Raw genomic sequence first — 22,501 nt, 5'->3', positions numbered from 1 at the left:
AGGGAGAAGATGAAAAAAAAATCACTATTATTCAATGAGCTCCAAATCCCAAATGTTCCAGTGAAGCAACAAGCTGAAGTGAAACCTGGAGAGAGAGAGAAAAGGGAAAACTCTGACATCCCTGGTTCTGTTCAGGGAGATGAGCAGAGAAACGGAGAGAAGAGCTCTTTTGTCACTGTGAAATGAAAATGTATAACAAAGCCTTTCCTGTATCCTTACATGCACACACGCTGCAGGAGCAAAGAATAAATGAATGAACATTATTTTACTAATTTGAACTCTGAGTTATTTTTTACAACATCTCTGGAAACTAACAGTGATGGATGTTAACTTTGCTTTATGTGCTTCTTTTCTTTCCTGTCGATGATTTGTGCTTCGTTTATCTCCTTCTTTCCCCGTCTCAATCCCCTGGATCCTCCTAAATCCTCCTGATACAATTGTATTGATTCAAAACTACTGTTACTGGGTGATTGATATCAAGCCCAAAAAAGTAAAAGTGTATACATATTGCACGATTAAAACCACCACGACCAAAGTGCTGAACAAGATTAAAATGTGCAAATTAATCAATCAGTGAAAATCTATTAAGTAGAGAGAAAAAATTGAAAACATAATTAATATTTCAGATTTTAAAATTTGCACGATAGCAGATTAAATCAATGTTTCAAGCTTGACTTGAATGGAAAGCCAGTGAGAAGAAGTGGGTATTTAGCAATGATATCAAACATTTGAAATTGAATAGATAAGTTGTTCCAGAGATTAGGAGAAGTCACTCCAAAGGGCTGGTCACCTTCGTTTTGAGCTAAGATCTCAAGACACCCAGAGACAGGAGGTGCAACAATTCAATGAAATAAAGCTCAATGAATCCTAAAAACAAGCAGTAAAATGTTAAGGTAAATCCTGAATATCAGGAAGCCAGAGAAGAGAGGCCATGTAATGGTGTAATGTGATCAGGATTTCTATTTCAGGTTGCTGCATTTTTTTCTAACTGCAGACGACAAACAGAAAACTGCTCTACACTAGAACACAGGCAATTACAATAATCTAACCGAGAGGTGAATGAAGAATCATTCATGAGAATGAAATACATATTCAAAAGTTTTGTTTTTAATGGGCACATTTTCTGATTAATCAGCTCTGACTGTTGGTTCTCCATATATGGACTTGTCATCACACAATCAGCCACGCGCACAACTCACCTACTGAGCTGACGATGCCTACAGATGGAGCTGCAGCACAAATGCCACAGGTCACGCATTCTTGCTGCTTGTAAGATAAATATCAGCAGAGGCCACTTCTGATTCAGTAAGCAGCCACAGGGGGATCTTGAGGGCTGTTGCAACCACACACACCCATAGTCAAATGCAAGCATACAAATACACGCACACACACACACACACAAAGACAGTTCTTTGACATGCAGATTGGGCACTTATGAGCTGTCGGCAGTGATTAATGGCAAAGAAAATGACCTGCTAACTCCCACGGTATGACTGGGCAAAGCTTGTTTCATAAATATGGACGCACACACACATATACAGCCACAAACCCGCACACAAACTCACTCAGATACTCACAGACACAGGAAATGGGTGTGTCTGGATTTTAAGGGTCATATGTTGGTTGTATGACCGTCACCCCGACATCAATCTCTGCTGGTAATTGCGCTGCATTTTTAAAAGCACCACATAAAAAGGAAGCAGGAAGTTCACCACCTCTTATTTATTCATATTCAGTCTCCAGTAACAAAGACTCCAACACATAGTTTCCCCTCCCGTCTGGTCTCTCTTTTAAACATGCAAACACTTCAATTCACATCTGTCTGCGTACTCTTTAACATTTTTAACATCTATCTCTGTTTAGACAGTGCCACTTTTATCCGTCTTCATATCTCACTTTGCAAAGCTAATGAGCTTTTCAGCAGCCAAGCTCAAAACAAGTAAATAGATGGAGTGAGAATTCTCCCTGATGGAGCAGATGGGCAATCGGTGGCTCAGCCTGGCAGTGACTTCACACTGTAGGACCAGCAGGAGCCGGTCTAACTGGCATTGGAACTGATAGATAGGCTCTGTGGCAGGGCTGAGTCTGTTCGAGAGGCACCATTCAAATTGATGTGCACATTTACCGGAATCATTCAGAGTTTATGCACACCATTTGACATCTGGTCAGCAACAACTAGCTACTGGAATCTGCGGTCATCACACAACTGTCCTTCAGCAACGTCTGGCTCTGGAGCAAACGGAAAGAAGAAGTTTGCAGAAACTGTCTGTTTGATTTAACTGTATCAATTTCTGTGGATTTTCAGATGATTTCAAGACAATTACACATGTTTTTCCATATACATTACTGACTTGCTCTCACTGTTGCTACGGAAATGCTTATAAAGATTCAGTGCAATTCAGTCCCTGAAGGCAGGAGGATTCTGGGTGATTGTCTTCTACCAATACATCTACTGCACTGGTCCAGCTTTCCCTTTACTGGAGCAGTTGTTAACAAAAAAATCATGCACGCTTTTATTGCTAGAGAGCATGCACACAGAACCACAAACACAGCCTAACATGACTGTGTATACGGAGAAGAACCACCATAAGTATATTATTAAGATGAATAGCAGTTTGCTCGGACCGTACTGTGGGTTAAGGAGATTAGGCTATTTGATTTTTGTCGAGTTGATTTGTGTTTGTCAGCAATCACTGTATACTTTTTGATTAAAAATTGAAAAGTGGGTCTCATTTAAAGAGCACAGATTAAAGTGTGTGTGGGGGTGTGCGTGTGTGTGTGCGTACATTTCCCCGCTTAGCTCAGACTAAGAAATTCAAAGTGTACCACCCCAGATCATTTGGGGAGCAGGCCCATTAAAGACTCATATTTCATGTGGTAATTCTTAAAATCTGTCATAAAGCTATTGGAGCATTAGCATGTGTTATTAAAAGCCGGTGAATGTATGGGAATCTGTCAGCAGCCATAATAATGCCTCTGTCTACATGTTTTAGGAAAAGGCCACACAATGGCAACATAAATGATACATCACAACAGCACTGACAGCCTAAGTAGGGACCCCATACGCTTTGTGCTGTTGAATGATCCCATGCTATTTGTGTGTGTGTGTGTGTGTGTGTGTGTGTGTGTGTGTGTGTGTGTGTGTGTGTGTGTGTGTCTGTGTTTGTGTGCGCCTGTTGTGTTTGCATTTCTTCCCAACGCCATCTTCGGCTGGTCAGCGGGACCACTGCAGGGTCTCGAGACGCATGACAACCTGACTCTGATCTGCCATTGGCTGAAACGGACGTCCATCTTAGCATCTGCCAATCACAATGCCATGGACACAGGTTGGCAGCGTTGTGGTGGTGGCAGGGGTCCGAAACAGCATTGCCAGGAGAAAGCTGTGTGATAATATGGGTGGTAAAAGATGCCAGTGGCCAGGGGGGAAAGGGGGGATAAGAGACTGTGGGAAAAAGTGAGGGGGAGAGCTTTTCCACTTGAATAAAAAAGGGTTGACGCGATAAGTATGTGAACAATGGGAGACTTACAGGCATGTGTAAATGTGTATAATGCTTCAAGAGTCCATTAAATTGAATGTTCTAGGAAAGAAACAATTTGGGTTTTTAAAAATTCTATGTATGAATGCCCCTGCTCAAAGAACCCGACCAATTTCTGTCCATATGCATACATTAGGAGAACAATTACTCTTTCATTTAGACTTTCATTGTATCTCACAGCAGCCATCATCCATCATCCATAAACTACTGAGGAAAAGGCCACACACAAACACACATGCACGCACGCACACGCGCGCACACACACACACACACACACACACCCATACATGTTGCATCTATCAACACAATTAACTGAAAACTAAAAGACTGAAGAAACTAACGCTAATAGCTTTAACCTGCTTACTGCTTTCTCTCAGTGCTCAGGAGCTACAAGCCACACAAGCATGAATGATAAATGGAATAAGGCGCACCAGCGCAGCATAATGTACCCTCCTGAACTAATGTGTCATAATTGAAATGAATGTTGTTCTGAATCAAACAAGTGTTGTGTGTTTTTGAGTCTCACAGTGCATGATAGATGAGACTTCTACTTCTCTGCACAGGCACACAATCCATCTCAGAGGCACACTCACAGACTCGCTAAAAAATATATGGTATAGTTCACCCAAGGCATATGCATACGTGAGGTCCGACAAGAAACAAGATTACTCGGTTGATAAGACAGTTTGGAAAAAGGATGTTGTTTATTAATGCAAGGCTCTGTTAGTACATTTTTGTGATTTCTACGTAGCCAGGTGCTTACTTAAATTTACAATATGTAGCTTCAGCCGGTTTGGGTCTCTTAATCAAAACAATAACAAAAGTGTGATGATGTCATGAAGCAGGGATTGATCATGGCTGTTAAATCATGCATTGTCCCATATCCTCTTGGGTTACTTAGTCCCCCAGTCCATTTGACAGTTTACTGGGAAGCTTCAGGGACGGAACGCGCAGCAAGCAGCAATGGATCATGATCCAAAAAAAGTGACCAATACAAACAGTGGAAGGAAAACACTGCCTACTGGCTAAAAGGCTAGCACCTTGTTTTTCCTTCATTAATACGTTGTTTGCCTCGGAAGTAACAGTAGAAATGGACGTGTCGCGATTTACAGTGGCCAAAACGAAACAACCCATCACACTGAATAAAATTGCGGATCTCTCTGGGTTTGAAAATTGTTGGAAACATTTTGGTTAATGTAAGTACACTAGTCAACAACATATGTAACGTTGGTCAAACAAAGGGATCTTTATAAGAGATAATTTGGGTAACATTTTAATCATCTTCATTTTCTCTTCGAAGTAAATGTAACGAAATGCAGGATTAGTTTGAGAACTGTTCCATTCAGAAAATAAGACCAAAAAAACAATTTCCCTTTCCCCCATATTATTGCTGAGAAACAGGAGCCTGTTTAAAAGTGGGTTCAGTTCTCATTGTGTATATTGTTATGTTAACCATCAGGGTGAAGTGTTGCTGAAAGCTGGAGCGACAGAGCCAGGCCTGCTGAGTAGGTAGTGGTGTGAGGTCTGTGGAGCAGCACCCAGTGGAGGACAGCCAGCTCCGTGCCTCAGGAGAAGCTTACCATACTGGGTGGCAAAGTCACTACACTTCCTTTTCCCCTCATCTCTAGAGTCCTTGAGCACCTTTTTCTTCTTCCATCATCCATCCATCCATCTATCCATCTATATATCTATTCATCAGCGAAAGCCCATGAGCAGCTGCCGTCTGTGGGTATGTGTCATTGTAGCTTGGCAGGAACACACCACAGCTTCACCGGCAGGCGCCAGGGCTAATTTGATTTTTAATTCAACACGACTCCTCGGCTAATAGTTTGAGCTGAGGATTAATTAATCTGATTTGACTTGTGCTAATTTCTTGCACCCACGTCCCTGCTCTCCACCCGTCAATGCAACAAACAAACTGGTGAGGCTGAGGTCTTGCAGGCTCTGTCACACACTCACAGACATGTTGAGCATGAGGGACTTAGACCCGGGGCGACAGGTGAGGAGCCAGTGGAGGCCTTGGGAAAGCGAGGCATGGCGTCTGTGCTGCATTTGCATGCATGTGTAATTACACACTGTGTGTGTGTGTGTGTGTATCTAAATGTGTGTTTACGGAGGAGGCTGGAGCTGAGCCTGGTCTGACAGAGGAGTGCTGGGAGGCATCGAACTAATCACGGCAACAGCCTGGCTCTCGTAAGGAGGGCGAAACATAGAGAAGGTCACCAACTATTTTCACTGCCAAAATATGGGTCAGATTGGATCTGGGTGAGTTGCTGAAAGATAACTTGTGTATAATGCAAATAAAAATGGCATTGGAGCATTCTCATTCTTCTCTGAGGCTTTTAGAGAGTAGAGAGCTCTGATCCAGTCAAGGCCCAACAGGGAAAAACCAGGAGAGCTACTAAACTTCCTCATCTCACGGAGTCAAAGAGAGAGAGAGAGCACTTCTAATACTCTCTGTAAGGGAACTTTAAAAATGAATAGACCTCAGAGTGCAGCCTGGATGGCATGCACCTTGTGGAGAAGACTTTAAAATCACTCTCTCTCTCAGATTGCTCACCAAGCACACAGATGCCCACACACACTTGCACGGTGCATGTGGAGGTATAGGGAATATGGAGTTTTATATCACAACAGAACAAAGATTAATTTCAAAGTCAGCTTGCCTCTGTGTTGAAATGATGCAAACCCACTGGTTTTCACAGAAATGTGTCAAACTGAGCAGTCTTTGAGTCAAAGCCCTCTCTGTCTTTATTCTATCTTTATTCCTCTCTCGTTCTCTCTGGCATGTAACCAACTTTTCTGCACGGCAGAAAATAACGTTGCTTTGCTCAAGAGAGGCCACACATGGGAGAAACAGCCTACGCCTGCTGCTCTCTCCTGCAGAATAAAAAAATATATAAAATACAAATAAAAAAATAACACTGCCCAACAGCTCAAACACCACTTTGAAATCTCTATCAGAGGCAGTCCATCTTTTGCTTCGTCCTATCCCCGCTCTCTATGTCACCCTGGACCTTTTTTTACCATACATTGGGATGCAAAAAGTACAGAGGAGAAAGGAAAAAGCACTCAAATGCTCAGCATGTGCATCTGTGTGCTCTCACAAACATCGACATACACGCAAACCTTGACACAGACACAAATGCGCACATGCAAGAACAAAGTCACACACAGTGAACACTACATGCACATAGAAATGTAAGCGCTCCTAGCGAAGCTGTGGGAGTTCAAAGAAGGTACTATGTTTTCCAAGAGAGCTGGTGCGAAGTGAACCAGTAAATTCCCAGCAGCAGAGCTCCAGCAGGTCGACAGTACCATCGCACCTGAGAGGCTCGACCTGTGCTGGTGGGATGTATGGCCAACACTAATGCACTTGTTCAGATTCTGTTTTGGCTCTGCCTTAAATTAATAATGGAATACTTTGTTTTCTGTTTGAATTCTTTGAAGGTGGCTTTGCTTTTGTGCTTCTCAAGAGGCTTTTGCACATGGAAAGAAGCTGCGTGGCTTTTCATGCATAATTGCCCAAGCGTTCTTCTGGACTCTGAGAGACACCCAAATGTTCAGCCACCTGTTAGCAGCCAACCGGCAGTGTGATATGGGAGTGGGAGAGGCAGAACTAAGGCCCGGTCCAGAGGGCGCGAGAGGGGTGTGGGAGCCTTATGCCAGCAAAGCATGGAGATTTACAGCGAGCCCGGCCAGCTGATCTGGAGTCTGATCTAATACTGTGCCGCTGAGAACACAAATCACCTCCCATACATAACCCTGCCCCTGACAACTCATTTCATCTTCTGCACTAATGAATTCATCATCAGGAGGGATCTGCCTCTTGGTGCCTGAGCCCTGAGCAGAAAAAGAGTAATGGCTTAGATAAGTCATCATCATTATTATCAACATCAACAACCACCACCACAGCCCCACCTTGCCTCGGCTCAGCTACTAGTTCATGAGCAACAGTTTAGAACTTTGCAGTGTCCTTGACAGTTTTGCAACGGGGGAACTTTTGCAGTGTTCAAGGTTATTTTGCGGATATGAGGGGGGAATGTGGCTCGCAGATGCGCATCCCGAGTGTGAGAATCAGCATGAGTATGCATATGTCAATGGAATTTGAATACATTGTGGTATGAGTGGATAAGTCAGGGAGTGTGAGACCTCTTATGGTAGCAAGCAAGTGTGCATGTATGTGTGTATGCATGCATTTGTATGAGGGAGTCTAAGCGGCGCAGTCAGGGAGCTGTCAGCTGAGAGCCAGGGAGCAGGCTGATCACAGGGATGCAGGGTGTTTGAAGTCTCCCAGGGACTGACAGCTTCTCTCCCCATGGGAACCTCTTCCCTTGCCCCTTCTCTCCTCCCTGCAACACCCTTTCTTTATATCATTCCTCTTCATGCTCCATCTCTACCCCTGCACACTATCTCTTTCTAAATATTTCTTCATCCCATTGAATGGGGGGGGGGGGGGGAAGCACACTCGTGCTCTCCCGGGACTGTTTGAGAAAACGCACAGGTTCCAAAACAAGGCTTTGTTCAGGAGAAGGTAGCGTGTCTCTGTAAATACTGACATGGTGAGGTGCCATCTCTCATACTCCGACATTCTGGCTGACATTCAATCTGGCTTCATAGCGTGAGGGTGCAGACAGCCAACCTTTAGCTTTGAAATGGATGAATGCATGGACATCTCTATTTGAATACATAATTGTGCATATTAGAAAAGAAAGCCCAATTATTATTGTGTATTCCTATATTATTATTATTTTTTTTTTCATTACGCCATGAGTCCTTGTAAATGTGTGGGTGGCATGATTACACTCCTGGCTGCATACCCTCTCCGGCCCCTCCTCCACAGGTCAAGGTGCAGTAGGATTTCATCTCTAATCGGGGCTGTGTGTTAGCATGAGCCCATCCGTCATAGGGACGGAGTGTCGGCTGGATGTCCCTGTCGCTAAGCTGTCCATTTTGTCAGACAGCAAGATCCATCATATTACGATGGGGACTGATCCTCGCCAGCAGAAGCCAACCGCCCGGCAAATACATACAAATATGCAAATTAACGACAATATAAACATCGCCCGGCAAACGAGCCATCCATCAATGACCACTTTCAGCAGCTCAGCAATGGCAAGGCAACACCAATCAGCCACTCCGTCAGAGGGAGTGATGGAACGCCACCCTCTCATCTTCTTTCTCTCCTTCCCTCTACTTCATTGGTCCCCATTTGCCATTTTTCATGCAAAGTTTCTACACATTTCTTGTCTCCCTCTCCACTCACACTCATCCCCTTAATCTCAACCACTTTGTAAGCCCCATATTGGCATTAATACCATTCCATTTGTCTGTTTTAAAGCTCTCTATTTCTTTCAAGTGCTTTTTGTTCACCGTCATAATAACAACTTAGCTAAAGACATTCAGGATTATTACATTTTCTGTCTTTGTGTTTGAATGAATAATGATGGGAAGAGAAACATTTTCCCATTAGTGTAGCAACACAAATCAGACCACATGTGACATCTTTCTTTCCCTCCTGGCTCTTGCGGTCCCATACATCACTTCATCGTTGCTGCAAATGTTAACAGTTCTTTGGTCTACCCTAAACAAATAAATCAAGATTATGATAACGTATGCAGGGCATCTTTTTCATCAGAATTTCTTTGCTGACGTCCTCTTGAACGTGGTGTGAATTCTATTCAGAAAGCCAACGGGCTGGAACGGAAAGAAAAGAGCTCTTAATGGAATAAAAGTCAAAGGAGGGAAAAACTCGAAGCATTTGGAAATCTCCAGCAGCTGAGTCAGTCCAGACTCTTGTTATGTGTGTTGACATGTCTTGTGCGCACAACTTACACACACACTGACAAACAGGGAGTTTATACGTTTCACTGTAAAACAAGCTGCAAAGGTCTCTAATGACTAATTTGGTTGTCAAGCTGTACTACCTAATAGAACAAAATGAATCACTTTGCACACTCTACCTTGTCCATTAACTATATATTGTGACGAGGTAAAGACTAAATTGAAATGTTGAAGCTTTTCTGCGAGTCCCTGGCACCTTAAAATAGAATAAGTGCTGCAGCTGTGCCTCAGCCAGACAAATTTATCAGTCACACAGGCACATTTTTATAAACCACACTCAATTTACACTCCTGCATTCTCTTTCCTTCATGTGGACGCGGCGCCCAAACATAACATTGTTTTTAGCTCCATTTTGCCTGGTTCTGAACAAGTCCTAAGTAATTACAGCGTAATAAAGGTTTGAGGTAAGCTACCCAGTGACTTAATGGGGGATCTCCTGCCTTCAGGCACAGGAGGAATGAACCTTGAGCAGCCGGAGCAGCAGCTGAGGAGCCAAAACTACAGCATTCCTCAGACTACCCTTACCGCCGCAAAAATTGCCCCAGCGCATTTCAGCTAATTCGACAATGAGTGGGTGTAGAGTTCCGACGACGTAGTAAAAAAAAGCCTGTCCCTCAAACCGTCACATTTTTATTACAGAAGTGTTGTGAAGTGCATTGTTATTCGAATGGAAGGGAATCTAGTAAAATTCTCAGTTCTGTCTCTGCATCATGGTGTTTGTGTATGAGTTTGTGTAAGTCTGATCCAAACAGGAAACACACACGAGATGATGGAAAGAAGAGGACAAGTGATACAGCATTTGTATTTGAATGTGTGGACATGTACATGCAGTGGTTTTATGATTTTACCCATAAAAAAGGAGTGAAGGGTGACACGGAAGGGAATGGGGAATTCTCTCTTCAGAGGCTGGCATGCAGTCATCCTGTCTGCTTGCTACCACAGCTCTGACCACACCAGCCGCCAGACACCCCAGCACAGTGTACAAACACTAACCTCTCTGTCTCCACAACTCCCTGCCTTTATCTGTCCATCCTGACTTAATTTCTCTCTGATTCGAACCATTCATACTCCCTAATGTCCATCTGTCTCTTACTTGTCCAACAACAACCCAGCAAAAACAAAAATGGCACTCAGTAGAGCGCATACCTTCGCCAAGGCCGAAGAGTCCCCTTGAATTCAATTCAATTTGTACACGCTCTTGTGTGATATCAGTCCCAGTGGGGTTAGGTACCAAACTCAGTACTATTAAGGGTACCAACTGAAGTAGTATGGCAGTACTACTGGGTACAGCATCATGTTAAATCAATTTGTGCCAAATTTCTGTACCTGTGAGCGCATCTGGGTGAGAGAGAGAGTGTAAACGTGAGTGAGAGTGAAAGAGAGAAAAATCAAGACCATGTGACTCACCCCTGGAACCGAACTGATTTCTGATCAATGCACACACTCAGAGCAATGGCGAGTCAAACGCGATCTCAAGTGTGTTTAGCGGACAATGCTCAATTCAATAGTTGTAAAGCAAAATGCAAAGCTGGCCGAGGCAACACCTCTGATTGGAAACACCAGGTCAAAAAATCCTAAATATCTCAAAGCTGTTGAGTGTGCTGTGTGTGATAGCCTGAAAGCTAAGTCCCCTGCTGAAGCTAATGTTAGCACCACGCCTGCAGCCATCACACAAGAAGTTGAACCTGCCGTGGACGAAGAAACTTTGTGTGAAGCATCAAAAACTTCTTTGGCACCTTCAGGTAATTAATCAGCTTGTTGGTTAAGTTGTTGTTGGAGGAAACTGGGCTTTTCTCACTGTGATGTAAGACATTAAGCTAGCATTTTGACTGACGTGAGTCTGAGCCACTGGCAGCCTGACTAGCATGCTTAGGAAAACAGTAATGTTGACATTAAGTTAGATTGTTGGGTTAGGTTTACATTATGGCAAAAACTTTAATGTGAAACCAATACAGTGGAAACCTTTTAGAGTGATCACTACTGGTGAAGGTTGGACATTGGATTTGGTTATACAGAGAAAGTAGTGAATTTGAGGTACTGGTACCAGTATTGGTTCAAATGTGAACGGTACCCAACCCTATCAATATGCCAAATTTTGTTCATCAAGATCCATTAATTATCCCCAAGGAAGTTGGTAAAAAAAAAAAAAACATTTGGCAATTTTAATGTTAAACCATTTCCTGGATTTGCCTAAATCCCAATCAACATGTAATGGGTTGTTGGTTGGACCATGTTCCATCTTTCCACCAAGTTGACAACCAACCAACAAACTAACCAAAAGGGGCAAATACATATCCTCCTAGGAGCAGATGAGTAAATATCTACTAACTTAACAGTCTTGTGATTGAAAATTTAAAAAAAATTACATTTAGAAATCCTAATATACCACTGATCTTTTCATGCACACAGCCATTTGGTGATACAGTGAGTTTTCATTCTTCCCATGCTGGAGTTGATGTAGTTTCCTGCCTTGATACATCTGTCAACCACATGTTCACTCAGTCATGCGCTGCTCCAACATCTGTACACATGTGGAGTGAGTGCATGTGCTCTTGAGTGAGCGTGGCTTTGCTTTTTGGATTCTAAGTGTTTGTATGTGTGCAGGCATGTTGCTAACCATGTGTATCTGTGTCCCCTATATGCCTCCATTGTGGGGGATTTGGAGCCACGCCATATCTTCGACACTCTACACTAAACACCAGGCTCATCAAACTCCCTTGAGGAGTTGCATGACCCTTTCGTCCTCACAAATGCTTGAATATTTGTAACAAAGACAATGAACATCAAGCTGCATCTCATTCCATTATTGCTCCAGTGCATTATCTTCAAAGTATTTTGCTCAAAGACTGGGTCTCTTATGCACAACGCTGTCAACGGGTTTGCATGAGCTCATTGATGAAGCTCTCCCCCTCTGGGACTATCTCACTTCAGGCCTCACAGGGCTGAAGACCCTTCAATCCCCAGATGTGACACCTTGTTAGATAGCATGGTTTACAGACCAACAAGGCTGCTGCCACTCCATTTCTCAAAAGCATCCCATCAACCTTAAGATGTGCGAATTAATTAAATAAAGGATCAAATAGCAATTTAGACAGTTGGACTGTGGTGGCCGTAACACATCATCCTTCTGTTTCTTCTTCATTAAAACATTATTTTTGTGTTCTTGGGGCATTACACAGTACAGAGTGCTCTTCAGCTGAGGAGAGACTGAGTAACTGCTCTGTGAAACCTGGAGAGCATCTCTGCTTAGCGGGCTACGCATACTGTAACGGAGGGCTTTGCACTCACATGCCATGCAGAGACCCACAGTCCAACAGGCTGCTGCCGATCGGTCTGTGCAGCCCTTCCCTTAAAACTTTTAAAATTAATGAGAGTGAAGCAAAGATGATGCAATCCTTGCTTGGACGCCTCCCCAGTAAACAGTGCTGCCAAGAGTGAAGAGCTGCCCTGGCTGAAGTGAAGTCAGGATCTTAGGAACAGTGGAGTTAGTCAGAATAAGTGAGCCCGCTGTGCAGCAGTTCTGGGCCAGTGGCCCTGTTCTCTGAGGACTTCTTTATGGCTGGTTCATTGCCCTTGGAGAACCCCCACCCCGTCACACAGGGACTCCATCCGCCATCACTTCATCCAAGTCTAAAAATCTTCAAACACTTAAGTTTATTCTAGTTGCCTCTGCTGTCTTAATTAGAATGCACTTGTCAACATTTTTTTGAGACTAAACAAATTAATAACACACAGCAACACATGCAGACAGAGTTCTGTCCAAATGGATGCTGATAGAGGAACGCTGATAATATAAACAAAAATCTGGGTTCAACAACTAGAATATTAATGTCATAAAGGATCTGCGTTTTTAACCAACAAACAAAATTGAATTACATGATCATTTCCTGAATTGTTTTCATAGAAAACTTTTCATTATTGTAATAATAAGAAAATATGTTTTTGGTAAATTAAATGTCTTTGCTATTCCACTGCACCACTCCACCCCGCTGAACCTTTGACTATTAATAAGTTGCTCTTTGTTACTGGAAGTTTAGTTTTGTCTCTCTAAGGCCCTTACTTATATTCTCTGCCTTGCTCTCCAACGTCCTCACCTCATCTAACCTCCAGTTTTCTGTTTCTCTTCTCTCAAACATCAATGAAAACCCATCTGGCCAAACTCATGGTCACATCATCCCCAACTCCTCATCCATCATGGGCTGTCACAATGGGAGCAGGGAAGTGGTCTAATATTCATTCTGGGAACGGATGTGGATCACTGCGCTGGGCTGTGCTTGCTGTGATACACCATACTCCCAGCACTGAGATACGATTTACAGGATCTGATGGTTTGTTTGTTCTATGAGGTCCAAGGCGGAGCTGAGCTTGTATTGGCACTAGGAGAATGAGTAAGGAAGCCAAATTCACAGTGTTATCTTATGAAGACTTACCAAAGCCAAAGGCGGCTGGAGCCGGGATGGGAGCTGACTGGACGGGTGTGGAGGTGTAGAGGCCAGTCACCAGCAGACCATCAAATGATACACTGGTAGAGACGGTTACTGAAGAAAGGGAGAAAGGAGAATGGTTAACATTGGAATAGAATCTGAAATGATTATGTCACATAACACTCAAATAAAACATCCATCCATTTCCTTTACTGATTATCCTTTTGAGGCTAATGGAGGCAGTAGGAGCCAGCTGACATTGGGCAAGAGACAGGGTACACCTGGAAAGCTCGCCAGCATATGACAGGGCTCACATATAGAGACAAACAACTATTCTCATTCCTATGGTCAGTTTTGAATCTGCATGTCTTTGGTACCGGAGATAACCCACTCAAGCACAGGGGCACATGCAAACTCCTCTCACTGGTATTCGAACCGGTAACCATTTTGCTGTGAGGCCAAAGTGCTAAATGTAATATATCAACTGCTAATGTTTTAGCCACCACTTACTTATAACTCACAAGAGGATGGGAATATAAACAAATTTTGTACTTAGTTAGCTGATTAGTTGTCAGAGATCACAAATACTTAGTTATGTTCACGTGTGATAGCCATGCGTTTGGACAGGAAGTCTGGAAGTGTAAACACACACATGACATATCCAGATCCCTAACCTCCTGCCTGCTGCTAATGAGCTTAGAGCTCAGGAGGTAACAGACAGAAATATAAAGTGACCATTAACTGGGAAACTGATGACACCAAACGCCCCGCAGGAGGGAGCAGAGGAGAGAGCACAGATGTGTAGGCAGGTGTTAAAGCAACAGCAACAATGCCTCACAGACATACACACAACAAATTAGAGAACCTGCTTAACAGGGGGCTAAAGTCATGTTTAAAGTAATTGAACCAACAAGAAAACAGCATGTTCACGTCTCCTTAGTGTCTGTCTCACAGCAAAGAGCACCAGAATGTAATCTAACTCACCCTGAACAAACTACAGAGCTTCAATCAGAACTTGTTATTATTGACAATCATATTAAAGGGGAGTGATAAGCTCATTGGCTGTAACCCTGATAGCCTCACTAAGCCTTGACTTGTCACAGGTCAACACAAACAAGCAGGAGACGAGAAAACTGCTCCTCTATTATCCACCTGTACAGATCTATAGTTTTAGTCTATCCAGCAGCAAGTCAACTATTGATCTGCCCAGTAAACAAAGACCCTGAGTGACGGGACCACAGAGCCCGATGCATCACTGGAGGAAAAAAGAGCTGAGGCACTGGACTGCTTCCAGCCAGACAGATCAGAGCAAGGCGGAACATTCTGCGGCTCAGAAAACACACCAAAAAAAAACGTTTTTTACATTGAGGTCAAAATCCTTTGCACTTGGGAAAGATGGAGGCATTGTTATTTCCTGACCTGGAATCCCCCTGTTTTTTAAGGGGGAAAACTGAACAGGGAAAAGCAGGAGACACCCGGGGCGCTGGTGTGTTTTTAGTAACAATAGCTACATGTCAGTTTGGGCTTGGGGCGTTCATTCCTCTGGGCTTGGTGTGTTTCGATGTGGGAATCTGGGCAGAGCAGACTCCTGTGTGGCCCTGTCTCTCTGCTCTGTCTGTCTGTCTGGGTGACTACATTAACAAACTCACACAAGGCGCCCAGCTTGTGTGTGTGTGTGTGTGTGTGTGTGTGTGTGTGTGTGTATTGTTTGTGTTTATATTGGATGTGCGTCTTAAAAACACAGTCCAGCCCAGCTCGCCTCAATATCAAAGCCACAATAACGCATCCCACAATCTTTATTATATCCAGACGTTTCCTCCTCTCCTCTACTGTCACAGATTAATACAAAAATGTAGCTGATGCTCTAACACTGTATTTCACATGCTCCACTACAGCATGAATAATTACACAAAGAGCATTCATTGACAATGAAGAATGCAATTTACTGCTATAATATTAATGGATGAAAAGAAAGCTGTTTACAATTTGGCCCATTCAAAACATTCTCAGTTGAAATATATACCTATTTTAGAGAGCCTAATACAAAATGTAATTTGTGTGCAGATATTTCTCTTTCGTATGAATGGATTTAAAAAAATGCTTTGAGCAACAAGTAACTGCCCTGTGTTCCCCTTTTCTCATCAACCGTAAGTATGCTGCCAAATTCTATCGGTGTGTACAGTGTGTACAAGAAGCCGTATTGTGGGAAAGAGATATTTTGCTTGGCAACAGAAGTATTATCATATTCTATCCATGTTGCACAGTGCATCTCTTGCTCCGCAGTACCCACAGAACGCAGGGGAAATAAGAGAAAAAATCCTTCTCATTCAAACAAGCAATTATCATGTTCATATTGTGTATATATGTGCTTATCTTTTGTGCAATATCCGTTTGACAGAATGCATTACAGACTCAAGCAATCCAATCCAGAGTGTGGTGAGACATGCTATCAGTGTTTACATTATGTTGTATTGATCCAAGGCCAAGGCATGATGCAGTATTTAATGGAGTAATGGACTGGGTTTAATGCACTAAGTTGGACTGGGCTTCAACACCCTTAAATACACACAATAAGCCATTTCTGCATTTCCACTGACCTGAAACACCAAGGTTACACAGACTCCATTACGCCCCATGGACACTTGCCAGTGGGCTACTCACACAAAAGAGATTTGTTTGCTGCTTTCACCACGCTATTTCTCTCTTTTTCCACTTTTTCCACCTTTCTTGCTCAGCCTCACTCACATTTGAGAAATCATGGTTTTAAAGAAATGCTCTCTCCTTCACTTTCCCTATCCACTCCCTTCACATGAATTTTCTGCTCCCTCGCAGCAGTGTACCTGAACTCTGTTTGATGTGGAGGTCGAGGGGAGAAAGAGTGGAAAGGAAGCAAAGCTCGGGGCACAAGGTTACAATATTAGAAGAAAAAATAACAAGAATGGGGGCGAAGAAGGATAGAGATAGGGAGTAGTCGAGTAGCCCACGGAGAGCTGCGCTACCTGATCAATACAAATGAAAGATTTAAATTATTTAGACATGCCTCTAATACCCCTTTCTCACTCGCTTGTGGAACGCATCAGACGGATGAGCCAATCAGATGAGATCCAATCACCTTTGGGGGTGCTTCACACAAACATACTCGCTTTCAAACTCGGACTCAAAAACTCACACACACACACACACACACACACACACACACACACACACACACACACACACACACACACACACACACACACACACACACACACACACACACACACACACACACACACACACACACACACACACACACACACACACACACACACACAGATCTAAAGGACGAGGCTGGCAGCCTTTGATGGTAGCCCTTAACATTCTGGTCTATACCTCATTTCTGAGAACCGTTCTCTTGGCCGAGGGGGATGAGGCGGGAATGGAGGTGAACTTTTATCACCAACACTCTCATCCAACACATTAATGATTTTTCTGTGTGTACTTATGTGCACTTTTCTGTGATTTGTTCAGCTGTGCAGACAAACCAGGTGTTCATCTCACATAATTGATGCAAACATCTGGACTGAATCTTGGGATTTTTCTTGTTGCAACATGTAAGATGAAATGCAGTTGTAAGATAAAGCTACATAAAATGCATTACAGGCTTTTTTAAACAAATAAATTACAATCTGAATATCTCTAATTCTGGATATAATACAGTATATCTGGTTTCTAAATTAAAGTGTTACACAAATAAATACTTTAATTCTGTGGCAATAAATCACAGTATTTGTTTCAGATATTTGATTGGCAGTTTCGAGATGGATGATGGGTTGGGTGGCAGCTTAGTAAGACCAATCAACTTTAGCCCTGCATGAAAAAACACAGACCCCTTCCCCATGCAGTTGAATAGAGGATGTCCATTAGCACAGGGGGGTGCTAAAGTGAGTGTCTTGGGCCAAACAATGAGGAGTCCAGATATAATTTGAAACTGGCAACCTTAAGTATTTCCACAACACAACATCATCTAGCAGGGCCAGAAGGATTGCTCTGTAATGTCCACACTCCAAAGTTGCTACTTGATAACTATCCAGAGTTGTAAAGTTCTCTGTGTGAGTATTATAAACTGCTGCGGAGTATTTATAATGCTGTCTAATAAACCTTACAGCACATTAATCTATTACTCAAACCGGACTTCCTGGAAATGAACCTACACTTACGTATTACAAAACACTCATTACACTCTATGCAGAGCGCTCATACCCACATACAACTGCTCATACTTTATACTTGTACACACCACAGAGCACATCCCTTGGCCCCAAGCCAGCATGTAATATTAATGATGCGATGTGGTATGCCTCATTACAGACACACATAACCGTGCTCCTACTCAACTATTGATGGGCCGGGGGCTTTCTTCACTTCTCTGGATCCACCAGGAGTAATGTTAAGGCACCACACTCAACAAACAGTGCAACAAAACACACATTCACAAACACAATACAAAGGTCACTCAGATCTCAATCACATGCAGAATACACCAAAGAGGACTAATCAATAATGGAAAATTTATGTTTTGTTACAAACTATTCTGCAAAAATAAAATCTATTCTATCGTACCAAATATTTTCTTATGCCAGTTAATTTATCTGCAGAACACTGTATTCCTTATTTTGTCTCAACATCTGCTAATATTAGCCTTAATATTTCAGACTTCTTCTGACCTCATTATGGTATTACCTGATCGCACAAATGCTGTAAAGGTATCCTCAATACAGCACAAAAAAGGTACAGAAAGAATTCAATTATATAAGATGCTTGATTACATTTTTAACTAGTCCCAAAGATGTATGCTGTTGCCTTAGGAAATGTATGTTCCAATGGGCAGACTGAGAATCTGTCAATCCTTTGTTTATAATAACAGCAGTAAGGGTAGGGTTGATGATTGATGGATTTATTTTGGCCAGTTCCTCAAGAATAAGGACCAAGCATATTGAACTGTGAAAAACAGACCAAAGTGCTGCTCATGTTGGAAATTCTAAACTAATGTGAATGGCTCACTGTGTGCCGCTTCAGTAATCATGTTAGGGAGCAGAAAAATTGGGCCCAGTGGCATCCTAAAAGCAACAGTAATGTCTTCTTATGGTGTAGCGAAGCACAGTCGACACTGTGGTTGGCAAAGCTTGGTGGCATGAGCTCATTCTTAGAAAACAGCGTGGTGAGGGATTAAGGCGGGAGCTGGACAGGAAGTCTGTACGCTCTAATAGAAGACCTGATTTACGGAGATGCTTACTCTACTTGCTTTGAAGTCGCTGTGTGGTTGGCATAGCCTGAACAGTTCCTTTCTGCTCTTTGTGTACAAACACACCCATCAGACCTCCCCACACCTACACTTTACTCCTTCTCAGAAAAACATTAAATACTTCAACCTGGAAAGACATGAGGTTCTAACTAGATTGGACTTAGTAGCACTCAGATAAAAACCAAAGACATAAATGATCATTGTCAGCACTGTACCACATGAGTGACAAAAAGCTACATAGTGGCTAAAATAATTTGTAGAAGACAAGAAAAGGAAATACTGTAACCGAACATGTCATGAATGAATTCCCCATTTTTTTCTCCCAGTGAACCAGGAGGATGCCCTTTTTGTTTCCAAATGGATGGAGGTTTTCCTGGCAACAATCTGGATAAAGATAACCAACCATCTGACCCATATCCCACTGGCAGACACACACATGCCCCAGAGAGGACCAGGAAATGAAGGCCAGACCAGGGGGAAGCTATAATTCCATCTGTTTCCGCGGTCATGCCAGTGCCGGGGTGCCACTTCACTCTGAGCTTCCTGAATGGTTCAAACTGTCAGTCATCAGCATGACGCCATACAAGATCAGTCCCAGTTTCTACTGGTACGACAAAGAAAAGATTGGTCCTTTAGACTGACAAGTTCCAAGATTTTGAAGACAGACATACAGAATTACGTAAGTATGGATGCTTCTCCACAGTTTCAGAAGATGGTGTGGGAAGTGTGTTTCTGCACGTGTCATGCGGTGTACCAGTCAGGTCTTAGAGGCATCATTCCATTGCGTAACCTTCTGGCACCATCCTGGCCTGCTGGCACTGCCATCTGCTGCTGTGAAACACTAGATCACAGACAACCTATAAGCCACTGAGCAGGTCTACAGGTCGGCTTATCGACAACATCTCCACCATGTTTTTGCGAGCAAAATTGACCTCTTAAGACAACTTTACAGAATTTTGTATAGCTACCAGAGATTAAAACGTGCAGCCTTTTATTGTCCTTGGTCAACTTTGCTTTGTTGAGGTTCTACTCAGAAGTGGAGCTGAAGCCGTCCTGCCTGCCCAACTTGGCTTCACCCCTCCAACAGCCATGGAGAAAAACAGGAGTGAAAAGGCAGTTCTATCACAAGCATCCTGTTCCTCACACATAATCTGCTTCACAATCACGCTTCATTGTGCCGCTTTTATATGATAGTGTATGTGTGTCTGTTTACAACCATATAGGCCTGTGTCACATGATTGAACACGAGCAAGCACAGGTGTATGAATTATTCTAACAGAAGCCTCAGTTTTTGTACTCTAGAGTCTCCAGAGTAAAAGATTTGAATGTTTTTTTTAAATCAGTGCTCTAGGAACACACTCTATAATCTGAAAATGATCTACTAAATAAAAATATGTATATATATATAGATATATATATACGTTGTTCTTAACTACGTGGCAAAAGGTTGAACTTTGACTTGTGAGAAGGACACAACCTCTAAGGTTTATCAGCTAATCAGGGCAAAATCAGTCATGACAGACATTTTTTTCATAGTTTCTAATGGAACATTGCCTGTTTCAGAGGAAGCACATCACCCTGTGACAACTCAAAGGCTATTCTCTTTACCTGAGATTGGCTTTGATAGAAAATCATCTTTCAGGTCTTTCAACATTATTCATAGGCTCATTGAGCCTCAAACAGCATGCACAACCCAGCTAAGTACTGATCTCTGTTGTGAGACACTAAATGGGTTTTGATCAGCTACAGTTCAGTTATTTGGACTTTGCCTTGATCGGTTTTGAAGAAGAGTTGATAGTATGAGAGGAGACGGGGTAAGAAAGCACTGCAGGTTTTCAGAACAAAGGACAACTTGATATAATAATCGGAGACCTATCGCAGTGGGACGGAATCATGCTTAAGTATTAATTGAACCCACCTTATAGGTGTTTGTTTTACAGAACTTTTAACATGAAATGAATCATACTCAACATCAGATACATAATTGGTGGTTAGAGTAAAAAGGTTATATTGTAATAGGGTTCAGGAATGCCATGATTCTTTCCCGCTGTCGCTTGGTGACTGCCAGGACTGGAGTGTGAGTTGTCCTTATGATCAACACCATGTGTTCATCCATGTGTGCAGACAAAGAAAAGGCTTCTGCCAACTAGCCATGACAAGCAAAGCAGTTCCATCACTTATCAATACTGAACATGCTAATTCTTTATCAAAATCCAAAGTGTTTAACAAGAGAAACATGAACCAGGTAAGACAATATAATAACTACCACAGGTTACGGGAGAAAAGTTACAACATCCTTCCCGAAAGAAAATTCAAGGAATGTAAGAAAACACAAGGCTGCCTCAAAAACTATTGTCAGGCCCAAACCACAGCATCTTACAATAGGAAACACACAACCAACACCCATAAGCACACACCATAACAGCACATATATGGATGGATGTGAACTCATCACATGCTAACCTATTCCTACGGAAACATGTACCGACCACTCGGGCATATATATAGTCAACCAGTAAACCAGCTGTGACAATAAGCATAATAAAAATGCAGACACTTTTCATAGTTTCGCTTTAAATAACTCCCTTTCCATTTCACCTGCTCAAGTGGGTGCTGCCCTGACAGGAACCAGGAAGGAAGTAATGAGGGCTGAGCTGTCAGCCACAGCCTATATAACCTCATTGCCTCAGGGACACCAGCCCATATGACCTCTACGTCCTGTGCCACAGCTGGTCTGTCCCCGACCTCCCAGAACCCCCATCAGCCGACCCCAAACTACTTCACAGCGATGTGAATCATGATCTGGATTTGTCAAAACAAGGCCTTGAAAATTCGGATTAGGAAGAGCAGCATCAAAAGAGTGACATCCTTTCTGTCCACTGCAACCTACCTATCAAGATATTAACATCACTTTAACAACCATCATACCCACATAATTCTGAATTAAAAGAAAGCAGCTCTTTAAGATAGCAAAGAGAGAGACGATGAGTAATGTTCTTCACAATAACTGCAGGGAAGCCACATCATATCCAATATCTGATGTGACAGTGACCACCAAATCACCTCTGTCATTACACCTATGTTCTGTCAAGATCTCACGCTCATACTTCAATCAAAAGATAGAACTGTTAGCAACGCAAGGTTCTGATTAACTCTTTGAGCCATGGATACTACTCAATCGTAATCACTGAATAATATCTCCTACCAATCCAAAGAAAAACAATAGGAATCAAGAAAGTACATTTCTTCAAAATAAAGCAAAACAACAAAGTGCTATAAGTAAGTGCCATTTAAGTGCTACTAAAAGTGTGAGTTTCAAAAGTTTTTTTGTTTTTTGTTTTTTTGTATTCATTCAAGGTATAGTCGGAAGAGGTGAGTTTTTAGTTTTCGGCTGAAGATGTGTAAACTTTCTG

The 22,501-nt window shown here is 42.6% G+C and overlaps 1 protein-coding gene across 1 annotated transcript in view; it reads right to left on the bottom strand.

The window, feature by feature from the left end:
- The window catches only part of reln (reelin), a 97,472-nt gene that overhangs the window by 63,021 nt on the left and 11,950 nt on the right, over nt 1–22,501 (bottom strand). The window contains exon 2 of the mRNA XM_053427803.1: nt 13,811–13,918. Coding sequence (XP_053283778.1) covers nt 13,811–13,918 — 108 coding nt within the window. The remainder of the gene's footprint in view (nt 1–13,810; nt 13,919–22,501) is intronic.

The sequence above is a fragment of the Pleuronectes platessa genome, chromosome 7 (assembly GCF_947347685.1).
Source record: "Pleuronectes platessa chromosome 7, fPlePla1.1, whole genome shotgun sequence".
In the NCBI taxonomy this organism is placed as follows: domain Eukaryota; kingdom Metazoa; phylum Chordata; class Actinopteri; order Pleuronectiformes; family Pleuronectidae; genus Pleuronectes; species Pleuronectes platessa.
Note: the sequence above shows the minus strand (reverse complement) of the source record. Positions and strands in the feature narration are given on the sequence as shown.